The sequence below is a fragment of the Nuphar pumila genome, chromosome 13, assembly GCF_984573655.1.
Source record: "Nuphar pumila chromosome 13, dmNupPumi1.hap1.1, whole genome shotgun sequence".
Classification (NCBI taxonomy): domain Eukaryota; kingdom Viridiplantae; phylum Streptophyta; class Magnoliopsida; order Nymphaeales; family Nymphaeaceae; genus Nuphar; species Nuphar pumila.
Window position 1 is genome coordinate 64,276,290 of NC_143261.1, and position 24,402 is coordinate 64,300,691.

The 24,402-nt window shown below is 38.7% G+C and overlaps 1 protein-coding gene across 1 annotated transcript in view; it reads right to left on the reverse strand.

The window, feature by feature from the left end:
- Positions 1 to 6,653, reverse strand: part of LOC149818522 (alpha-mannosidase I MNS5-like) — an 80,568-nt gene extending 73,915 nt beyond the window's left edge. The window contains exons 1-4 of the mRNA XM_089986238.1: positions 6,505 to 6,653; positions 3,534 to 3,576; positions 3,356 to 3,421; positions 3,188 to 3,249 (exon numbers count right to left, since the gene is read on the reverse strand). Of these exons, the coding sequence (XP_089842364.1) occupies positions 3,188 to 3,249; positions 3,356 to 3,421; positions 3,534 to 3,576; positions 6,505 to 6,653 (320 nt within the window). The remainder of the gene's footprint in view (positions 1 to 3,187; positions 3,250 to 3,355; positions 3,422 to 3,533; positions 3,577 to 6,504) is intronic.
- Positions 6,654 to 24,402: the final 17,749 nt, after the last annotated feature.

Consider the following 24,402-nt stretch of genomic DNA (forward strand, 5'->3'; position numbering starts at 1 on the left):
TGAGAGAACGTGCCCTTCTCTCAACTGGAAGAGTCTGGAAATAGCTGGAAATTTTGGACTTTGTTTATAGCTTGCAGAGTCCCTGTACAGCATCATTGATTTGTTCGCAATTTTTTTCTCTAGGAGAAGTGAATTTTAAAATCTCCCTACGAATTTCTTGAGACCAACATTAGTGGAGCATGCACAGGTGCACAGACAGCTTCACGACTTGCTCACAATATTTTCCAGGAGAAATGAGTTTTATCCCTAAATACTCTCCTGTCAAGAATTTCCTGAGAACATTAGTGGGGCATGCACACATGCACGCACACATGGTTGTGGCTGTGTTTCAGCTTATATTCTTATTTTTACTTGCAGGATGGTGATCCAAGACTTTCTTGCTTTGGTCTTATGAAAAACAGCAGAGATGGAAAGAGTTATAGCACGAACCTTGCTTATACACCGCCAGAATATTTACGAACTCGTAGCTGATTTCTTGGCATGGGGCGGTCTAATTGTTGGTTGCTTGCCAACATTTTTCTCAGAATTTATAATTGTTTTCGTAAGGCTGGCTAGTGGCTACCATCATTATGTTGGCATATCGTAGATTTTTTTTGTGAGAGTGAGAGACAACGTACCTATTTTCTGGGCTCAACCACGAGAGAGAGCCTGCGTGTGAACAACGAGAGAGAGAAGCTGCGTGATACACACAGTCATATACATGAGAGACGAGAGAGAGTACATGCATGTGAGAGACGAGACGAGAGAGAGAACATACCTATTTTCTGGGCTCAACCACGAGAGAGAGGGAGCCTTCGTGTGAATGACGAGAGAGAGAAGCTGCGTGAGAGAGAGAGAGAGAAACAGAATGCAAAAATAAAACCCTAATTAAGGTCGGGCCCTCTTTGTTTATACCCCAACTTTTAGTCAAATTAGGGCTTTGACCCTAATTTGACCAAAAGCAGTAAAGGAGTAAAGGCGTGTACGCTTCATTTTGAGGCTCGCCTCGCCTCGAGGCATGCGCCTCGAGGCATATGAGGCGCACGCCTTAGAGTTTTTGCGCTTTATTCATGCGCCTCAAGGCATAAAGCCTCTCGCCTTGAGGCGAGGCGCGCTTTTTGCGCCTTGAGGCGCGTTTTTAATAACACTGCTTCCTATAAATAAGGAAAGTAACTTGGCATGGGCAATTTCCTATACTTTAAAGCTTTCTTATAACCAGTAAGTGTTTTTTTCTTTTTTTCTCCTTTAAGAACCTCCTTTTTAATGGTTTCATCCTATTCTTTAATGAATTTTGTGAGAGTTAGTTGTGGTTATAGTACAAAACCATCAACATGATCCCACAGTCATTGACCAATAAGGATTCTTTTGATGGTGGTAGCCCATAAATTGTAGTTTTTTTCATCAAAATTTATTGGAACTACCATCACCACTTCTTTTTCAGTCATAGAACCAAAGAATACAAAACAAGAGAGGAGGAAGAGAAATAAATACTTGAGCAAACTTTCAACTCTTTTTGAAGCACCAATGTCTCTATGCATTCATAAGAAGACCAATCTTCAAGAAGGTTGGTAGGCACACTTTCCGATGTAAGGCCCGATCTTCATGCTACCTCAAAATACGCTTGAGAAATAGTTGAATAATACAAATAAGTCATGCCTTGATGTGCCACTTATGGGCAACAGAACACTTAAAGAATATGACTTCTTATGGGTCAATATACGAAAACATAAGAATGAGCCACTAAGGGCTGAGAGAACACTCATAAACTTAATGAATATTATTGGGGAATAATCTCTTAGAGTTACAAATGAGAAACTGGGCAAACCCCTTTTATATACTCAAGAGGCTCCTAGAGAGCTTTTGGGACCTACCTAACGGCTAGAATTCTAGCTGCTGAATAGAGTCTCAACGACTATTAACATTTCCAAAAAGCCCATGAGGCGGGGAATAATTACAATAAAAAGAATAAAAACAGAAAAATAAATATAGAAAAGACCAAAATATCCCTGAGCTTTGAATATACAGAAATGTACAAAACTGTAAATGTAAACATATATATACATATATGTTATATATATGTTTACATTTAATATAGCAGTCATCCATGAATATGGTTAAAAGCATACACCAACATTCTGCTTGTTGACTTAAATGCTTATGTTTATATCTGGAATTGACTCAGTGGGCTCATTGGTCTTATGATAGGCTGGGTTTCATCTAACTTTCGTCCATGCGTATGGTCGTACCAATATGTTCTCTCAAGAATTCTTAAGGAAGAAGAAGAAGAAGAAGATGATGATGATGATGATGATAATGATGATGATGAACGATCAGTTTCTCAGTTACTTTGCATGTTAATAGTTTTTTTAAAGCTTTTAAGAAAAATTTTGAAGCTTACACTTTACGATCAGTTTCTCAGTTACTTTTACATGTTAATATTATATTTATTTTAGATTTTCTATTTCTTATTGCTTGTTGCTTCATCAATAAAGCATTTTTTATTTATTTATATTTTTAGATATATTTTTATAGTTTTTTTAAGTTTTCAAAAAAAAAATTGAGGCTTATGCTTTAAGCCTCACCTCAGTTTTTGGTGGAGCGTCTCGCTACGCCTCAACGCTTTTCACAACATTGGTTTAAGGTATTATCTCGTCGAGGGTATTTCTCAGAGAGATTTTCAAAAGTTGAAAATCTCAAAAAAATCTCGAGAGTTTAAAAATTTGAAAAAATATAAATAATAACCAAAAAGATATGAAAATAATAATTTTCCATTATTTTTGTTCCAAAAAATATAAATAAACAAGTTTTAAAGGTTTTGAAAATATAAAATAAAAAATAGGAAATACAAATTTAAAAATTAAAATATAAAAAAAAAAGAGTATTTTCCAAAAGTATCATGATATTATGGCAATATTTTTTCTCCTAGAAATATTTTGAAAATATCGCGAGATATTTCCTTTAATATTGGCTACCTTAAAATATTGGTATCTCGTGATATTTTCAAAATATTACCAATATTGGTGACAGTGCTTCAAATATTAGTCAACTGGAAGGATCTTTCTTTCAAACCACCTTGTGCAGTAGAATGAAAGAAACTAAGAGAACAAAATGAGAAAAAAACATGACTTGGATCCAATAAGACACTTATTTGAGAAAACAGGAAAAACACATTAAGAATATAACCACCAAGATAACGAAGTACGGATACCTTGATAATGACTCTATAAGAGTCAAAGCTGATCCACTATAATTTGCAGGCAAATGCTCAAGCTAAAATCAACAAAAATAAAATGGATTTCGTGAGAAAAATGATCCTTCTAACAACCGTTTTCAAATAAAGACAAAGGACAAGACCTTTAAGGGAAGATATTAAAACCTTTAAATTTCCAAGCTCACTAAGAGAGTCGGTAAAACTTTTTGTGAGGGGCTTCAATTCATCATGCTATACAACAATAAATAACACATCATATAAAATACAACATAAAAATTATAGAATAAGAATAAAATCATTTAAAGATGCACTTACTATAATCTAGGAGGAAATGTTAACTAACCGGAAATGCGTGAATCAAGTAATTGTCATATGCATGATAAAACCTGCAAATCAGAAACAGATTAGGTGTCAGACCAAAAAATTCAATTTCATAAACAATGAGAACCAAGTTTAACAAGTAACCCATGATAGCTGCAAGTTAGTGAAATTCATAACATAACAAGTTTCTTTGGGTTCACTAAAACGACTGTTTAATTCTCTATTATGATTGTCAAAATGTGAATCTTTAGCACACCAGTTTCTCCATGTCCAGGAGTTGTGAAACCAATGTCAAACGTAGTAAACAGATAAGTAGATACCTTTATATGCGTATATACAAGCATCGGATATGTGTGCATAAATCTTACATAATGGTAAAATTCAATTTCAGAAACAATGAGAACCAAGTTTAACAAGTAACCCATGATAGCTGCCAGTTAGTGAAATTCATAACATAACAAGTTTCTTTGGGTTCACTAAAATGACTGTTCAATTCTCTATTATGATTGTCAAAATGTGAATCTTTAGCAGACCAGTTTCTCCATGTCCAGGAGTTGTGAAACCAATGTTCAACGTAGTAAACAGACAAGTAGATATCTGTATATGTGTATATACAAGCATCAGATATATGTGCATATATCTTACATATAGTATAGTATATAGGGTACATTACTGGAGACACGTATAAGATCTTCCCTAAAGAATAGGATTTCTAGCAACTAACAATCCATCACTGCAGAAAGCAGTCCACAATTGTGATAAGTTTGGTAACCATGCCCAAGATCAAGCATAACCAGCCGTTAACTATACTAGCATTATGACAAATCATCCACATAGATGGGACAGCAGAGATTGATAATGATAAAAAAAGAAACTAAATCGCTACCTGGAAGTGATGAACCACCTGCTGTCTTCAGACCAGCATTGCGCCAACGTGCAGCCTGGATGCTTGGAAACTCAATACAGGAAGGGAAAAAGTGTGCACAGTGCCACTTCAGCAAACCATATGTTGTCCAAAACTTCATAGTGAGCCTGTTTTCCCCTTGAATTCCCTCCTACATTCTGAATTCCTCAAACATTATAGTTAGACCTCTCCAGACAGTGGATGCTCTGCTCCATGCTGAGTTGGGGACCACCTCCATACAGTGCCTTAAAGTCCATATTTTGATTTGAGAAGTGTCGACCATTATTTCTGCTCTGTTGCCAAGCATCACCACCAAACAATGCTTTGTTTAGTAGAGAGATTCTTTTAATGTTCATGTTTCACATGGAAAGTGTAACAATCTGCCATGAAACCAGGTTCCTACTACAAACCAGTCCGCCTATCTTCCATAGAAATGTGTCCTAAGCACTGTTCAATCTTCATTGGCAGTGTATAATAGACATGAGGTATAGTGGGATGCAGGCAATAACAATTTGAATGAGGGTTACCCTCCTCGCAAGCAACAGATACTCCACTGATTTTCTGTTGCACCTTGTTCTCCACCTTGCTCCCTCCAACCCATATGAATTGGGCAACACTTAAAGTAGCTAAATCAATTTATCTCCGTAATGGTGAAAAACAGCTTCATTACATGACCCTATAGCTACAAGGTTCTTGATTGTGGACCATTACCAGTAGTCCATAAAACACATACCCTAATTTACCAAGCTGAGAAAACTCCAACATACAGGGACAAGGAGACTGTGATGACCATGTGTTGGTCCAGAAGAACTTGATCATATTTTCTTATTTAGATATAGAAAGAAAAAATATGAAGGTTAAAAGGGCATGGCACGAAAAACAGCAATATTACCTGATGAATTTAAATGCTTTCCTGTCCAGAGAAATTTTCTGATTGAATATTCTGATCACTAGGTTATAGATGGATACCATATCATATATTTATGAATGGGTATAGGCAACTGCTCTACATAGAATTGACACCATTAACACACTAAACTCATGGGGTATCGTTCCCTCCAACAATAAATCATTTATAGCACTAGGAAGTTTAGATGTTTGTGTCAAAAGGCTACCAAATGCTACTCTGAGCTTGAAGATGGAAGGCTACGGAAAAAGATCACAAATTGAAATATGAGCTAGCTGGATGACACCACATTAAGAACTAAATCCACAAAGGAAAAAAACAGTCAACCTTCTAAGTGCAGTTGGTGAACAAGTTCCTCCAACAAATCACAATTCAGTATGCTCTGTTCCTTTCTCTTATATAGGTGTAAGTAGCTTTCAGCATGGAAGACATGCTGGCGAGGCATAAAGTAGCAAGAGAATGTATAGAAAATCAATGGTCCATAGGTTTAACCTCCAATTTCACCTATGCATGTCATATCATGCAGCTCTCTTGTACAATGTCTTCACAAAATCTGTTCAATCCTCAGTTTCTCCAATGACATAGAGCAAGAGAAATGGAAATCAATAAAAGAAGTAATCTAAAAAATCATATTCAACATTGCAGAAATACATCCTATGACAGAAGTCTAGTTGGAGCTTAAGGAGGTCAACTCTACTCCTGATTTTTGTTTATATTGCAAGCTCCTAACTTTTCTTCAGGCTTTTCTCGTAAGGGGGTATGTACTAAAGGTTTCCCTCTTTTGTTTCAATTCAATAAAACATTTGTAGAAAAACTTTCTCCACAGCCAAAACACTAAGAATCATATGGAACACACAACAGGGTACATAATCCCAAGGAGATTAACTTCTACAAACATCAAAAATTCATGAAAAACATGGGAGAAACTCAATAAATTGCATCTATACATGACCAGGGAAGCATGGGCATGGCATAATTATGAAACTCAAGAACTACCAACAAAGAAATTAAACAAATCTATTCATTGAAAAATGCTCCATGGAATCAAATTCCACTAGAATGAAGGAGCAAAACAGCAGGAAGGATAAAAAATCAAATACCAACAAAGGAAACTAAAGACTACCCACTTAAGAAAACGCAAGAAAGAACTCAAAGAAAGAATCCACGAAACGAAAGACTCACATCTTTCTGACCTCCTCCCTCAATCGCATCTTCTTAGCGGCACCATGGCGGCTTACTCGGGGCGCGGCTGGCCCGACGAGGGAGGCCAGAATCAAGAGAAAAACGACTACCCATCTGCCGAATCTGCAAGAAAACGTTGTTGGCGGCATTTTCTGATCGATGCTAGCAAACAATTCTCACGGCGTCCTTCTCTGAAATGCAGCTGAGGCAGATAAGGACGGAACCCGAAGGAAGAAGAAGGCCATGCTGTCTTTCTTATTATGCTTGGATCTACAATTTGGATCAACTTCGACTCGGTCGTTTCCGATTCGTATCGGCTTTTTAGATACAGAATCGTGCGAGTCTGTTACTTGGCTCGGTGTCTCACTAGGTGATGAGGATTGGGAATTGGGACATGGAGATGGGTTATGGATATCCATATCCAGTGTGTTAAAATAAATAAAAAAGTGGTATGGATAGGGATGCCAATGAATCGGATTTTATCCCATATTAAACGTAATTCGATACCATTTTGTTGCATTTGGTAAGCCAAAACCATATCCTATTATAGTAGAATGCAGATATGGTTTTTATATTTTGATATTGAATCCATCAAATATCTGAATTCGATGGATACTCAAATCCGTTTACATGTAAAAAAGCGGATCTGGTGTGAGCTTTTCATCATCCAAATTCCAATCCAATTATCCAACATCCGATTAGTAGGACATGGTATTGACTATGTCTGATCCGAATCTCAACCGTTTACATCCCTTGGTATGGACCTAGGCCTTTTCTGTTTATTGACTCAAATGAATCGGATTTAGTTTTGATCAAAGACTCAAAAGTATAGAGATGCCAACAGATCAGATTTGGGTCAGAGATCAGACCGAATCCGAATCCATTTAGTTGGAGTTCATAAAGATAGTAGCATATGATTAGTAATCAGATTCCAAATCTGTAAAGAGTTCCACATCTGAATCCAGTTCAGTTCCGAATCTATTTTACATGTAAACCTCTCATATCTCATTAGCCGTTTTAGCTAATCTGATCTCGATCTGTACGAAGTCCTTACACCCAACTCCAAATGCAATTAGGGAAATCAGATTGGGTTGGATTCCCATCTCATTTACGAAGGTGTATTACCGAGTCTAATCTAACTGGATCTAGCATAATTGGAATCTGGGTACGAATTGATCGCGGTCTCAGGTTTTGAGATGTTGCCATGTCCAGATCCGTTTCATCTGTAGTAGCCCTTAATGTCTAAGTTTAGAGTAAAATGACGTAAATGGATCCAAAAGTTTTGAGATGTTGCCATATCCAGATCCGTTTCATCTGTTGTAGCCCTTAATGTCTAAGTTTAGAGTAAAATAACATAAATGGATCCAAAAAGTTTTGAGAATTCAGATATTAACAGGTTTTTACAAGTTGCGAATTTATAACTTCCGTGTGAAACCCAATCTAACTGTATCAAACATAATTGGATCTAGATATTAACAGGTTTTGTGACCTATTGACACACCCAGATCCAATTTTTTCTTGGGTTTGGATCTTGTAAAAACTCTGGCATTGGCTGATTTTCACTGGATTCCGTACCAAACCTGATAGTTTGTTGCATTTCTGAAAGTGCTTGTAAAATCAGAATAATCAGGTTTCAAATTACCCAAATACCGGATCCGCATGTCAGCTTCCCTATGCACATTATGTAACTCCCATCCCCTTATAGGGTCTCAAAATCCTACCCACTACCCAGGTAGTGCTATCAACAGTATTGCTTGAGCTGGATCCAAGTGGTTTTGGACCATGATCCATACCCCAACCAGACCTAGCAAAATCTCTATTTCTTAATTCTTAGATATTTTTACATGTGGAACTTTCGAATCTCAATTGGATATTGGGGGAACTTTTGTATGGTTTATAAACTTTGAAACTAGACCCGAGTCCAAGATTTTGTGGGTCCAACTTCATTATCGAAATGAACCTAAATTAGAAGGTCCACAACTTAGAATTGTCTGGTTGACATCGGGGTGGTTTTGATAAGACCCGATCCATTGATAGTCACAGGGTTGTCTGAACCATAACGATTTCTCCTTATTAAAAAAAAATCAACTAGGGTTAGCAAACTCTGGACTTGGATTGGTGAAACTTGTTTCAATGTTAGAAATGTCAACCAATCTGATTTTATACCAAATTTGATTCTTGCGTTTGGTAAGTCAAAACCATATCTGGTTATAATCGGATGCGGTTATGGTTTTAACTTTTTGTTACTGAATCCAACAAATATCTGAATTTGATAGATATCCAAATCCGTTTACTTGTAAAAAAAGCTGATGGTACGAGTTTTTCACCATCTGAATCTGAATCCGAATTTGAATATGTTTAACCAACATCTGATTAGTCATGTGGTATTCGCCACATCTGATCCTAATCCGAACCATTTATATTCCTATCTCAATGGCCACATTAATAAGTGCATATATAAGAGAAAAAACAAAAAATTAATTAACCTTGTATTATAAATGAAAAATAAAATTAATGTTTTAATTTATAACATCAAACAAAAAAAGAAACATTTGAAAAATCTTAAACTGGCGTTAGTCAACTTGGGACAGGCCAATGTATGACTTAGTCAAAACTCAAAACCCAGCTAAGGCATGCAAATTATGCTATGTCACAAGGACATGGGTAAAAGGACACGAGACACACCATTTTTGTGCAATTTTCTATTCAAAATAGTATGCTGAGGGAGAGGGACACGAGTCGAAGGCAAGTTAAAGAATCCCTGTGATATGGGAATTATTTTTTAGCAAGACTCAGCTGAGTCATGGCATGAATTGGGCAAAGTCAAATAAGTGATGTGGAAACCCAGCTTAAGTCTTAACAAAAAATCGGTTACCTTTGATTCTTGACTCATTAGGTGCCTAAACTTAGTTGACTTTGCCTAATTAGCACTGACTAGGTGATTTTTTTGTTTTTTGAAAGGCAAACTGGGGTTAGGTGGACCCCCTACCGGAACAACAGCCGCCCCATGTGGCAGAGGGATTCGATCCTGGGCCTTCAGCTTGAGACAGGAGCCCGCTTACCACATGGGATACCACAATTATATATTTTTTGATATATAATTGTGATGAAGTTAACCATCTGGATTATGGTTTTTTGATAAAACGATTATATATATTTTTTAGAGCTGAAAATTACAGCCGTTGATTTTCTATTTGCCGAAAAAAATCTATCGATACATCGTAATCTAGTGTTCCAAGAGCCAATCCTCACTAAATAAAACATGTAGTCGACACCTGCAGAGAGAGTCAGATAGAGTCGAAACAACTCGCGCCTATGGGTTTCCACTCATTGGCACCGTATAGACATTCTCCTTCCTACACCCCTAAAGAGCCAGTGCATAGAGAAGCCACATTCTAAGATTGGACCCCTTTACCATTAAAAACAATGAACAACAACTCTAATGAGACAAGTTATCGCAGTACTAGATCCAAACTCGAGTCAAACTTTGGAAACCCTATGGATTAACCATACTGGTTGTGAAGTATGTGTTCAATCTCACATCTTTCTTGAATTTGAGTTTTTATCAAATTCTGGTTCATTAGGGTACACCTTTTGTCGAACTTATACTCTTTGATCATGTTTGATGGTCTTTGACAAAGCCTCTTAACTAGGTTAAGCTTACAGTCATGCTTGATTTGACTTTGGCTCTTTAAACCAGTTGGTAAAAGTATTAATTCACAACCATTGAGGACATGAATTAGTTGTTACCTAACTAACTATTGAGACTAAATTGAGTTGGCCGTTAGCCACTATCTATTAGGATATGACCGTTATATATTTATTTGTAATCGTTGAATATTTGTTGATCGGACATGATCATTAAGATATTTATTCACCTAAGTTTATATATATACATAAAATATGTTGTGATTTGTATTCTCTAATTCTCTTATATCTCATTCCTTATCTTTCTTATCTAAACTTAATCAAAGGTGATCACGTCGTGTTAGGTAGCTTTTATAGTACAAGTTAGGGATATGCTTAATGCAAGAAGATGTTGTTTGGTTGTATTCTGAAAGCAAAGTTGCAATCAATTTTATTGTTCAAAGGACTCTGTTGCTTTAAAAAAAACATTTATATGTGTGGAATTGAGTATATATTTCAATTATTTTTTCCAACAAATTTAAAGCAACAGGAGCTTCTTACAGCAAATGTATATTTGATTTAACTTGTAGGAAAGTATAATTAGTTTCTTAGATTAATCATTGAGTCCACATTCTCTTCTTTTTGCTCACTCCCTTGTTGAGGAACTCAAAAAAAATTAAAATTAAATTAAAAATTCATGTCCCATCCTTCCTCACCTACTTTGAGTGTTGATGTTGAGCAGACAACCCTACAACAAAGATGGTGTGGCTGGTGCTGTATAGAGCGAAGAAGAAGAACCCCAAAGATCTTTGCCTCTCATCCCAATAGCCCCATGGCGACGATCGTTAAACCTAACTTTGTTTCTTCCTCCAACTCAAACTCTCTCTCTCTCTCTCCTCTTTGTTGTCTTCCCTCATTTCGATCACCTTCCTTCGTCCCTCGGTTCTCTTCCTCCAAGCCCTTTGATCTTCCTTTGCTCAAAATCCAGCAGAATTCCAACAAAGAAATGAGGGTTTTTATGAACTCTGCTCGGACGATAGAGCCCATGAAGCCGGTATCAAGCTCCATGCTCAAGACGAGCGATCATGGATGTCGATCTGGGGAATCGGAGATGCCCTATCTACATCGGCTCTAACCTTCTTCACGAGCTCGAGTCTCTTCAGAGGCATATTAAAAGAAAAAAAATTGGGTGGGTGTTATTGTTGTGACCAATACAGAGTTCACCTCTAGACCTCCTCCACCCCTAACTCTGAATTTATTCACTAGATCTCTCTCATCGAATAAGACACAAAGCAGCTCGGGGAGGAAGACTTCATTGTTGCAGTCAATCAATCCCTTCGCCACTCTACCCCACTGCCACGCCAATGCTTCGCTTCTATAAGGTTGACTTAGCCTTCCTTTGCCTCAGTTGTGACAGAAAGGTCCATGGAGAAAACCAGTTGGAGTCCCTCCATGAGAAAGTCTGGATGAGTGAGGTTTGCAAATAGGCCTTGCCAACATCACCGACAACACCAACACGGCCGATGGAGTGGCCATAGCCCAAGGCGACGAAGATCTGCCCTTGCTCTTGGTGGCAGAGGATGTTCTAGATGGTAGAGGCAGGCAGCGAGGAAGAAGGCCTTGAGAACGACATGGGGGATGTCATCGACATCGAAGACGAGGTAGTTGTGCTTGGTGATGGAGAGGGTGACCTCCTCGATAGGGGATGGGGGTCTTCTGGAAGGCATTAGTGATGATCATTTGTCGGGCGATCTGACCGATGATGGCGACAAGGGGTATGTTGTCGAGGTTGGTAGCATCAGAGCCGGAGGTGGCAATGCAGACGCCAATGCCATTAGAGTTGGGGAAGCTCTCTCTCTCTCTCTCTCTCTCTCTCTCTCTCTCTCTCTCTCTCTCTCTCTCTCTCTCTCTCTCTGCTACCCACGACACAGGCCCATAGCCCCTTTCTCTCACCGTCCTCGCAACCCCACAATGCAGGCCTCTCTCTCTCTCTCTCTCTCTCTCTCTCTCTCTCTCTTCTCTCTCGTGGTGGTGGTGGTGGTGGAGGAGACGGGCGAAGCGTCAGTGGGTGGCTCGGGTGCTTCCTCCTTCGTCTTCCTCTTGGTACCCACCTAGCCATTGAAGCTCCTCTGTCCACTTGAAGCCTTCGAGCATTCACATACAACGATGAAGAGTTTTTGAACAAATTCTGAGCACCAGAGATCATCTGAACCCATCGCTTCCATTCTCTGCTGATATCGCCCCTCTTCTCTCCTGTCCTGCGGTCCATCCCCCACCAGTCACTGCACTTCGCTATCATTTTCCGACATCGATGACTAGCTCGAAGCCTAAAGGAGGATTTTCTTCTTCTCGTTAGGGCACCACCCTTCGCCCCCATTAGACGGTCATTCACCCTCCTCCCCACTGGTTCGGCCGACGACCGGTCCCTCTTGTCATCTGGCATCTCTCTCTAACCCCAAATCCTCAAAACCCCAAATCCCTTCTTCTTTTCATTCCCAGTCAGTGCAGTCTCCGTCGGACGCTCTGTGTTGCCCTCTGTTGTGTGCGCCCATCGATTGGCCTATGGTCGGAGCTCGCACGACCCAGAAGGGCCTTTCCGGTGACAGTAAGAGTAGTTCGAAAGCTGGATGAGTTGGAGGACATAGCAATAGACCGCAACATCAAGAGGCAATCCCATCCCAATCGGGCATGTATGCGGTTTATGACAAAGGGGCCCTCCAGTTCATCGGGATATCCAGGAACATCTTCGCCAGCATCTCAACCCACCTGAAAACCGTTACTCACCTCTGCGGTTCACCTCGGTGGAAGTCGTAGGCAACCCGACTGCAAGTCTGCAACTGCCAGGCTTCAGCTACTAGCTTCCGACGGCAGTCTCGGTTGTAGTCTGAAGAAGGCTTTGAAGTCTGCATTTCCAATGGCAGGCTCGAACGTTGGATGCCCTAGCTTATGTCGAGTTTCGTCGAAATCACCGCCGAAGTCCCCAACCCTCGCAGTTGTGCCTCTATCTCGTATATTCCCTTTTTTAGAGTTTCGTAGGCCCCTCCATCGGTGCCTTTCGTTGTTTGGTTATGCGCCCTTCATCAAGCCATTTTTGGGGGCTTGCTTCTGATCTCTCATTGAGGGTCAGCCTGCGAGTCCTATATTTCATCAAGGAAGCCTTGAATGACTGGGGTGCAGCCTTTGTGCTTCACCGATGGGGATTGGATTTTGTCTTGCCTTTCAGACTCAATTATTGGTTCTTCTCTAAGCTTTCGGAGTCCCTTCGATCATGCCTAGATGTGGGCTCTCTTCGTATTTCAGACATTAGGTTTTTCCTGCAAGCTATTAGGTAGGAGCCTCTCTAAGCGTGCTCTGTTAAGGCTATGCTTGTTTCGCCTTTCTTCATTCGTGAACTTCCAGTATGGGTTGTTGATCGAGGATGGCAGCGTGTCCCATCTACTTGGCAAAGCTCCTTCCACGTTGTTCGCTCTAGATCTCAGTTGAGTCATGCCAGTCCGAGGGATTGGTGGTGTGCTACTTGTTTTTATATGAACTTCCACAAACATAGTGATTGTCATAAGTGTGGCTCATCTTTTCTCTCTCGTCGTCATACAGTCTGGAAGCGAAGGCGATCTAACCCCTCACATTCCCATTCGTCGGTGCAAAATCTAGTCACTAAAGATTTTTCTGGGTTGGAGCGTCATCCTGTAAGTCGGAATCATGAACGGCCTCCCCGAAAATTATCCTTCTCACCGTGGGTGCAGATTGGCAATCTTCATAACTTGGCGAATTCATTCCATGATGTCAAGATTGGGTCTATTTGGGTCCCAGTCCGTCCGCAACACTTTGGGCTTTCTTTTCTCCAGCGTATCATGGCATCTCCCAACCGTCGCAAGTTTTGTTAGGGGTGGGCCCCAAAAAATTTGGCTCTGCCATCAATGTTTACTCTCCTGGAGATTTGTCGCTCACTATTTATAATGCATGGAGCTCGACGACTGATTCTTTTTACGCTAATTTTCGTGGCGGACTGACAGCGCGGTTGGGTAGGCATGCTCGTAGGAAGTAGAGGAAAATTTTGCCATCCTCGCCATCACAAGTTCTGTCAAGGGTCGGCCCACAAAAAATTTACCATGATAGCAATGTATTCCCTACTGGAGTTCAGTCGCTAATTATTTCTCAAGCTCGGGGCCTAGTGTCTGCTTCTGTTTGTACCACTTCCCATTACAGCTTGGAGGCACGGTTGGGCACGCTTGCGCATGGTGGACAAAGGCAAAACTGCAATCGTCACTTATTAATTTTCCCTCCCGACGCTCTGACTATTTGGTTATCAATCTTATTGTGTTTAATGCTAGAACCAACATGGCAATCAGATACATGGTGCTTGGCTCCTCAGTTCTGCGTCCTCTTCTTGTATCGCATTATGTCTCTGAGGTTTTTTCATCTGCCAAATCTTTTGGTCTTCCACCAAACGGGGTCTCATCTGGTAGTCCAGCGCGGGGTCAGGGTAGCTACTTGTTTATGCCTTTGCTTCAGCAGCGTCCTAATCCACAGCCCCTAGGTGTCACAGTTGTCGATGCAACTAAGTTGCTAGATATCTCTCTCTCCTCTTCGCAGCTGCAAGTTATAGTTGTTGATATGAATTCTACGATTTCAACTATCTCTGCTATTATTGAGGACTCTCTCTGCCACTCTGATGAAGCAGACTGCGAGCAGTTGGGCATTTTCGATGGTCACTTGAGGTTGTCTGTCAGTGCTGGGGGTGTTCAACAAATCATGCATGGTCAGCAAAGAAGGAGGAGGCCTTTGTCAATTATTTCAGCTACCGATTCTATGTCCCCAAGAAGGTCATCTCGGTGCCACCAACCCCGGGTTTTTCCAGATTTTGTTCCATAAAGACTGTTTGTTGGAATGTTAGGGCCTTAAATTGTCCCACAAAATGCTTGTTTCTGGCTAATTGGGTTAGGGAGGAAAAGCCCGACCTACTTGCTTTATGTGAAACTAAAATGGAGGTCATCTCGCTCATGGTCGCCTCTAGCATCTGGCAGGGAGCTGACTATTTCTTTAAGTCTGCGGTCAATCATGTAGGAGGTATCCTTATCTTGGGAAAGCAGTCTTTAAATTTATCTCAACTGGATGTGGGTTTTTTCTCTCTATCTGTTGCTTTCAATTTGCAGGCAGTTGGCAGAAGGGTAGTGGTTTCTGTTGTTTATGGCCCTAATTTCGCCGCCATGAGGCCCGTATTTTGGGATGATTTGGATAGGGTTGTCATTTCCACTGGAGATTGTCACCTTCTTATAGGGAATTTCAATTGTTTACTATCGATTCATGACTCTAATAACCTCGTTATTCATAATCCCTTTATGTGAGGTTTCCAAGACTTTGTTCATCAATATTTACTCTACCCTATTCCTTTAACCGAGGAGCGCTTCTCTTGGTCAAATAGGTGGTATCGTCTGTGTTATAGGGTCCTTGATAAGGTCTTTGTCACCCCTAATTTATTGGACCTCATTTTCGACGTTAAGTGTGTGTTGTTTGCTCCATCTATCTTGGATCATGGGTAGATTATCACTCATTGGGGGGATGACTTTCAACCCACCAAGAGCTTTGCGTTTGAAGAATGGTGGCTTCAGGAGCCAAATTTTCTCTCAGTTATTGCTAATTCTTTGAACAAACCTGTTGATGAGCATTGGGCGACGCTCTGGGTTCAAAATAAGCTTTCTCGTCTAGTTAAGGATATCAAAGTTTGGCTTCATAGTCGTAATGTGGAGAAATTTCAGCAAATGGCCGCATGGGATCTGGAGATTTCTATGTTGTATCAGTTTATGTCTTCTCCTGGTTCTCTTTCTGATTTGCAACTTCTCAGTTTCCAGGCCAGGTTCTTAGAATTAACTATGCTCTTGAAAAGTTGGAGGGTCAAAGAGGAAATTCGTTAGAAGCAGAGGTCTAGGGTAAAATGGCTTGCGGCTGGTGATGGCAACACTAAATTTTTTCACTCATATGCTTCTCATCATCATAGGAGGAAGGCCGTTCCTTCTATCTCCATTAGGGGTGTTTCTTATCTCAATCTGCACGTTAATTCGGCAGTCTCGCTATGTTTTAAGATTTATATTTTGCTTCGTTAACTGCAGAGGGTGTCTTTGGTAATGTTCTAGTTGAGTCAATTCAGCCTGAGCAAGCCAGATCTATGCAAAAGAGGTTCTCTGACAATGAGATTTTTAGGGTCATTAAGAATTTGTTGGGTTGGAAAGCATCTGGTATTGACGGGTTTCATGTCGACTTTTTTAGAATCTTTTGGAATTGTGTTAAATCAAACGTGGTGAACATGTTTGATGAGTTCTATCGTAACTCCAGACTGCCTTATCATTTTTATGTTGTTATTATTTCGCTTATTCTGAAAGAGGATGAGGCCACTGATATTTCACGATTTCGCCCAATCTCAGTTATGAGTGCTCTCTATCGGATGTTTGTCAAGGTTTTGGCGAATAGGCTGAAATCGGTGGCTAACCAGATTTTTTCAGACTCTCAGTTCACCTTTATCCGTAATAAGAGGGTCCAACACTCGTTTATCATGGCGTCCGAGGTTGTTCATTCATTGCAGCATAGCGGTCAACCTTATTTTGTCCTTAAATTAGACTTTCATAAATCTTTTGACTTTGTGCATTGGCCATTCTTATTTCAAATGTTAGCAAATTTTGGTATTGGTCATCGTTTTTCTGGTTCGGTGCAGGAGCTGGTCTCAAATGCCCAAGCCATGTTAAATATCAATGGTGTTAGAGGAGACTGGTTCAAGCTGGGGCGGGGTTTGCGGCAAGGGTGCCCCCTCTCGCCTTTGTTGTTCAATGTTGTTGTTGAGGGTCTTGTGGTATCGTGTTTCATTGATCTTTTATAGGTTTCAGACTTCCCGGGTTATATTCTTACTTATGATGATGATATGATCATTTTTGGTTGTGCAAATGTTTAACATATGCTTAGGTTCAAGCTTATCATTCAGTTCGTTCATTTCCTATCTGGGTTTTCTCTAAATGAGACCAAATGCTCTATTACTATGTTCAATGTTCATGCCAATATGCTTGCAGCTGGAAAGAGAATTTTTAATTGCACTATTTCTGACATGCCTATTATATACCTGGGCTTGCCGTTACAAGTGAAGCACCTCTCTTCTGCTGCTTGGGCTCCGACGCTTCAAAAAGTGAAGCGCAAATTGCTTTTGTGGCAGTCGTCTTATCTCTCCATCGCCGACCGTTTAACCTTAGTCAGACATGTTCTTTCAACTATTCTAGAATTTTTCATGCCTATGTTTGTGATGCTTGTGGGAGTAGAGAAGCAGCTGACGCGCTTGCTGGCAGGTTTTCTATGGTCTGGGTGTCAACTCAAGGGTAAGTGTCACTTGATTGGTTGGCATTCAGTGGTCTTACCTCGACATATGGCTGGTTTTGGCATTCTTGCACCCAGACTGTGGAGCATTGTTCTTGTCGCCAAGCAATGTTGGTCAGCCCACCAACCGGATAACCCTTGTGCTCGTTTGCTTGCTAATATGGGGCTCCTGCTCTTATCCCGGTTCGTCTGGGAACCCGGGGTTTGGCGCTCTCGCACTTGCGTAAATCGTGGTTGAGAGCTTTAGCCTGCTTTAGAGACCATTTTGAGGACTCCGAAAATTTTGATCAGTGGTTGCAGTGGGCGCTGGAGCCAAGCGGAGAGTTCCTCACCAAAAAAGTCTATAGATTGTTGCTCCCCCCGAGGGCTGATTGGTTGCCCGAAGATGTGCTTTGGGCGAAGGGTCCTTCTCCCCATTCTTGAGTCCTGGCATGGTTAATTTTGCACGATAGGATCCAGACCCACAATAATTTAAAGAAGTGGGGCATTCAGCTCCCAAGTTGGTGCGTGCTTTGTCAAGCTGCAGAAGAATATACGTTTTGCTTGTTCTGGTCTTGCCCAATATTTGTGGAACTCTTTAGCAGGACCTGGAGGCATCCAGAAGTATTTGTTAAGGAGAAGTCTTTTGCGCAGGATTTGATCTTGGGCCCAGTTTGTATTAGGCGCAGCACGAGGTGGAGGTTCATCTTGCGAACATGGTTGCTTACTTCTTGGTGGTTTGTTTGGATGGCACGAAACGATGCTCATTTTTGTCAAATTCCGATTAACATTCAAAACCCGGTGCATAAAATCTTGGTAGATGTTTATGTGATCTTGTGTATGCATCTTAGTGATCTTTTGCTCCCTCCTGCTGACACTACCTCTCTTTTGCCGCAATCTAGGCAAGCGGCTCCGGCGTGAGCCCGTGTGTTCTTTTTCTCTTATGCTTTCTTTATTTGTTTTGACTTTGCTCTTGTTCAGTTCATGGGTTCAACATTTTGTTGATCTTCATGAGTGGTAATGTTGAATTTCTTTCGTCTCTCTCTCTCTCTCTCTCTCTCTCTCTCTCTCTCTCTCTCCTCATGTGATTTGTAATAGCACACTCTTCATTTCTCACTCACACTCTTTCATCAAACCAATTCTTCACATCTAGTCATAATGTTTGGATAACTGAGTCATATAAGAAGGTGAGAACTAGTTGGATCGTACTCAAATTGATGAGCTTGGATACAATCGAACCAATGAGAGTAGGATGATGGTGCTTGAGGTCAATAGAAACAAACAAATTAGTTGAACATGAGTCAAAGGAGATTGGGCTGGTTTGGATCTAGATAAAAGTTGCTTGGATCCAATCAAATTAGTTCAATTCAGAAGAACCAAGAACATGTTTGGGGACTTGCACTTGGAAAATCTAGGTTAGTCCTTAACCTTCTTAATGGTTAGTGTGGTTCTATACTTTATAACATATTTAAGGGGCAAGTTTATGAGTTTTATACTTTATAACATATTTTGATTTGGATTTTGAAATCTTAAGGACCGGTTATGAAAGCAGTTGTAACTCAAAACTTATGATTTTATTTAGATCAAGATAATATCCAAATTGAAATTTCATCAAGGAATGATATATACATTGAGATATCCTATTCTTAAAGATGGATAGATGTGTGCGATGAGATTTAACTATTTGGCCATATTTGTTATAACTTGGATGATTGGCCAAATAATGATTTTATAGGTCTTATGATATTTAAATGTAAGAGCCAAATTAAGAGATTTATTCAAATTAAATGCATATTTTGTTTATTATGTTTAATTCATGTTAATGATTGAGAGAACATGCTTCTTGTGAGTTGTTATTAATTTTAAGAATTCTAAGTAACATGTTTGCAAATTTTATAAATTAGAGTGTCTTGACATGAAATGTATTATAAATATTTGGCCATAATTGTCTAAATGGCATTGGATAGTTTTTTTAAAAAATGTAACCATTCAATTTGTTTAGTGATTATTGTGCATTGACATATAAAACCTTATAACATATCTATTGGGTACTTAGTGTGTGATAATTTGCTATATAGATGAAGTTATATATATTGCACGAATGTTGCTTGTAAAATATTAAAAAACAAAAAATAATGAAAAACCTTTTGATCATAGATGACTATTAAAGTGAGCGCATCTTGATATTGATACTGGTCTGATCATATATCTCATATATATTGTATTAAAATTAATTAAAACTATTATGAAAATATATGATATTTAGTGTTAAAATAATATACATGATTATACTTTTGATGTTTGACTTGTCTTTAACCAAGCCACCTAGTTAAACTAAGTTTATAGTGATGCTTGATTTGACTTTGATTTTCTAAACAAGTTGGTAGAGATATTGATTAGTGATTGTCTGACCATTGGGACTTAATTGAGTTGATTGTTAGTCACTAGCCATTAGGATATGAACATTATATATTTATTTGTGATCCATGAACATTTATTCGTTATCGTTAGACATTTATTCAACTAATTAGCTTATATATACTTAGAATCCATTGTGATTTGTATCCTCTAATTATCTTTTATTTCATCCATCACCTTTCCTATCAAAAGCTACTCAAAAGTAATGCAGTCTCCACAGTGTAACACTACAACAAACCAGTGGATTAGCGACAACCTAAATCTGTCGCTAATCTACGGCTAATCCGTCACTAACCAGATTAGCGATGGCTTAGCGTCAGAGTAGCGGCGAATATCTTCCATCGCAATTTTTTCGACGCTAATAAGCGACGGCATATATCCGTCGCCCATTCCGTCGCTACGTAGCGACATACTGTATCTGTCACCAGTTCAGTCGCTAGGTTGCGACGGAATAATGAATGGCAACTTCCGTCGTTACTAAACATCAACTTCGGTTTGGCGACGGATTTACTGTCATCGCTAATCCGTCGCTAACTTTAACAGTAATAATAAATAGCGATGAATATATCCGTCGCTAATCCATTGCAAACAAGGAAAAAAATTTTTAAAAAATATTTGAAAATTAAATATCGAGAAAAAATTTCTTGTGCTACAATTTATATTTCTTGTATAATTTATATGTCCTGTGAATAAAAAACAAAGTACACATAAAAATACATATAAAAGGAAACTAAAACAAATAATCGTTCCACTTTAAAATTTGCAAGTTTTAATTATTTACAATTCAACATTTACATTTTCGAAACAAAAAGAAAGTAGAACAAATTCAACACATTAATCTAATCATCGTTAAGATTTTGTGCATCTTCTTGTTCATTGCCTTGATCTGTCCCTTCAGCTCCACTACGCTGATTATCGCCAGCAACCTACACAAGAAAAGAAAGGTCAGTATTGATAAACAAAATATATTGAAATAAATTATACACTATATGTGATTCTATCATGAATGATATGTGTTCTAAGGCAGTAAAAGAACTCTATATGTGATTATATCATGCTCATATATGTTTTAAGGCAGTTAGAAAAACTCTATATGCGATTCTACCATGTTCATATGTGTTCTAAGGCAGGCAAAAAGCTATATATGTGATTCTATCATAATCATATGTGTTCTAAGGTAGTCAAAAAACTGAATATGTGATTATAGCATGCTCATATGTGTTCTAAGGCAGTCAAAAAAACTTTATATGTGATTCTATCATGCTCATATGTGCTCTAAGGCAGGCAAAAAACTTTATATGTGATTCTATCATGCTCATATATGTTCTAAGGCAGTAAAAAACCTTTATATGTGATTATATCATGCTCATATGTATTCTAAGGCAGTCAGAAAAACTCTATATGTGATTCTACCATGCTCATATGTGCTCTAAGGCAGAAAAAAGTTGTATATGTGATTCTGTCATATTCATATGTGTTCTAAGGCAGTCAAAACACTGAATATGTGATTATATCATGCTCATATGTGTTCTAAGACAATAAAAAAACTATATATGTGATTTTATCATGCTCATATGTGTTTTAAGGCAGGCAAAAACTTTATATATGATTCTATCATACTCATATGTGTTCTAAGGCAGGGAAAAAATTATATATGTGATTATATCATGCTCATATGTGTTCTAAAGCAGTCAAAAAAACTCTATATGTGATTCTACCATGCTCATATGTGCTCTAAGGCAGTAAAAAGTTGTATATGTGATTCTACCATGCTCGTGGTGTATATGAGTTCAAAGGCAGTAAAAATATTATACTGAAATAAATTATATTCAATGCACCTAAGTTAAGGCAATCAAAGTTATATGAAATCTAATGACATGCAATATATCGCATGAAACTTTAATACCTGAGAGGCACCTGCAATCGAAGTTCCCCTGTTCAGCAAAAAACTGTTGAATTCAGCTCGGAGAACGTCAGCGATGGTTTCATGGAAGTAGTCACGCATTGTGTCCTTAACGATCTAGCGTACATCATCATCGAAAAAAATAGGATGCTTGGAGCTTATATCGATGGAAGAAGTCTGTGAGCCGTGACTGGAGGAAGCAACGACATGTGAGGTGTTCATATTACTCCCAAACCCGAACACACAACCCTTTTTGGGTTCACCTGCTGTAGTCACCCATGCTACAGGATCAAATGATGGATGCTCAGTAGAGTCATCGCCATATCGCTCTACCATCTGTTGTTCATATGCCTCCTACAAAATAATGTTTACAGTATGCATTAATAATTAAGAATTACAATGTTTATGATAACTTATATATTACAATGATTATTAATAGAATAAATACATACCGTTGTCGTTCTCGCCTTCTCTGATACGAAGTCTCCCGTGGTTTTTCGTTTATGTGTTTCAACATATACATTCTTATATGGTACAATGCCTCATTTTTCTCCTTCCTGCGAAGTTAAATGATAAAAGATTTAGTTAACAGGTTTGCAACAATACTTATAAAATTGATAATATATATATTGATGAGTTACCATTTTCTTCAGGTGGCTCCCAAAAGTCTTAGATCCACCTATGTGTAGATGGGCTTTGGGCATTTTCGCTCGATTTTGTGCAGCCTTCGTAGAGCGATTTCAAAATGCATCCCCCACCCACTTGTCGCACATTCCCTCCCAATAATCTCTCCTGATAATAATAGGGCCATGACCCTTCCACTGTAGTGGATCATCTATTCTGCTAGATGTTTTTTTTTTATGCAGTCTTCATATTGTGCAACATGTCTGCAAATCGATTGGCAGTCACCCTCTGTCACACCTTCCTTGCATCATGTTCTTCTACCGTAGTCGCGAAGCGATTCGAAGCCTATATATATTTTCTGAAAGTTAGTAGACATGACTATAAAAAAAATTTAAATATGAAACACATTAACTATGACAAACAATTGTATACTGTGAATGAGGACCACAATTTGTCTATCACTTCTTTTGGGTACTCTTTCCATTGAGCGACCGGTCCTGGTAGATGTTGAAAAAGTGAATTCCTAATCTCGCATACTACTTCTTGTGGCTCAAACCTTGTGTTGCACATGAATTGGTACACAGTAAATATCAATATAAAATATTTATAAGATATGCAATAAGTGAAAACAAAATACTTACGGTCGATTATCGATATACACTATTCGAATGAGTCTTCTTGTGCCAGACTGAGAAGACTCTGCATCTTGTGTTGCCTCCTGACTTTTATGATCAACTGGTGTAGGTGGGTCATGTACAGGCGAAACATCACCTGTAAAAAAATACGTTAGAAATTCTCAAAATGCGCATTTCAACTAATCAATCTTCCAATTAGTTAAATGATATACCTATCATAGGAGCCCGTGAAGATGAAGGCTGGGCCTGGCTACTACTGGATGAACGACCATTGTAAGATCCACAAACCATATTCTAACAAATAAAAAATGTCATACAATACATTCAAATAATTCGCATCAAGTATTACAATACATTCAAATAATTCAAATCATTGGAATACTTGCAAATCATTCACATCATTGCAATACATTCAAATCATTCACATCAAGTATTGCAATACATTCAAATCATTCACATCAAGTGCATTCAAATAATTCAAATCATTCACATCAAGTATTGCAATACATTCAAATCATTCACATCAAGTATTACAATACATTCAAATCATTCACATCAAGTATTGCAATATATTCAAATCATTCACATCAAGTATTACAATACATTCAAATAATTCAAATCATTCACATCAAGTATTGCAATACAATTCATTCATTCGCATTAAGTATTACAATACATTCAAATAATTCAAATCATTCACATCAAGTATTGCAATACAACTCATTCATTCGCATCAAGTATTACAATACATTCAGATAATTCAAATCATTCACATCGAGTATTGCAATACATTCAAATAATTCAAATCATTCGAATCGAGTATTGCAATACATTCAAATAGAGGTTTGTATTACAAGATTTTGCTCACTAGCTTGAGAAATTTTCCTCATCACTTGTTTGACTTTCATATTCTTCTTCTTCTTCTTCATTGTTTGCCCATTCACTTGGTATATCATTTGGATCACATTCTTCTATGAATGTTTCATCGACCAATGGAGATATGACATGCATATCATGCGCAACATCGTGACCATAAGAGAAGTTATAGATATCGTCTGATTGATAGTAATCACTGTCTTCAGCTAACTTGTCTTCCTGTAACTGATCATACTCAAGGTATAGTTTGGACTTCACCTTGCAAACTGCCCACCATTCATTTATATCTGACTTTTTTGTACTCGGATATGAATTATAATAAACTTGTTGAGCTTGCGAGGCTAATATGAATGTTTCATATGTTTCAAACCTTGATTTATGATTCACCTTCATAATGCCTGAGGCTTTGTCGAGTTGCAATTGGATCAAACCAATGACACTTGAATAAAGTTACCTTATTATTTATGCCTAAGTAAGTCAACT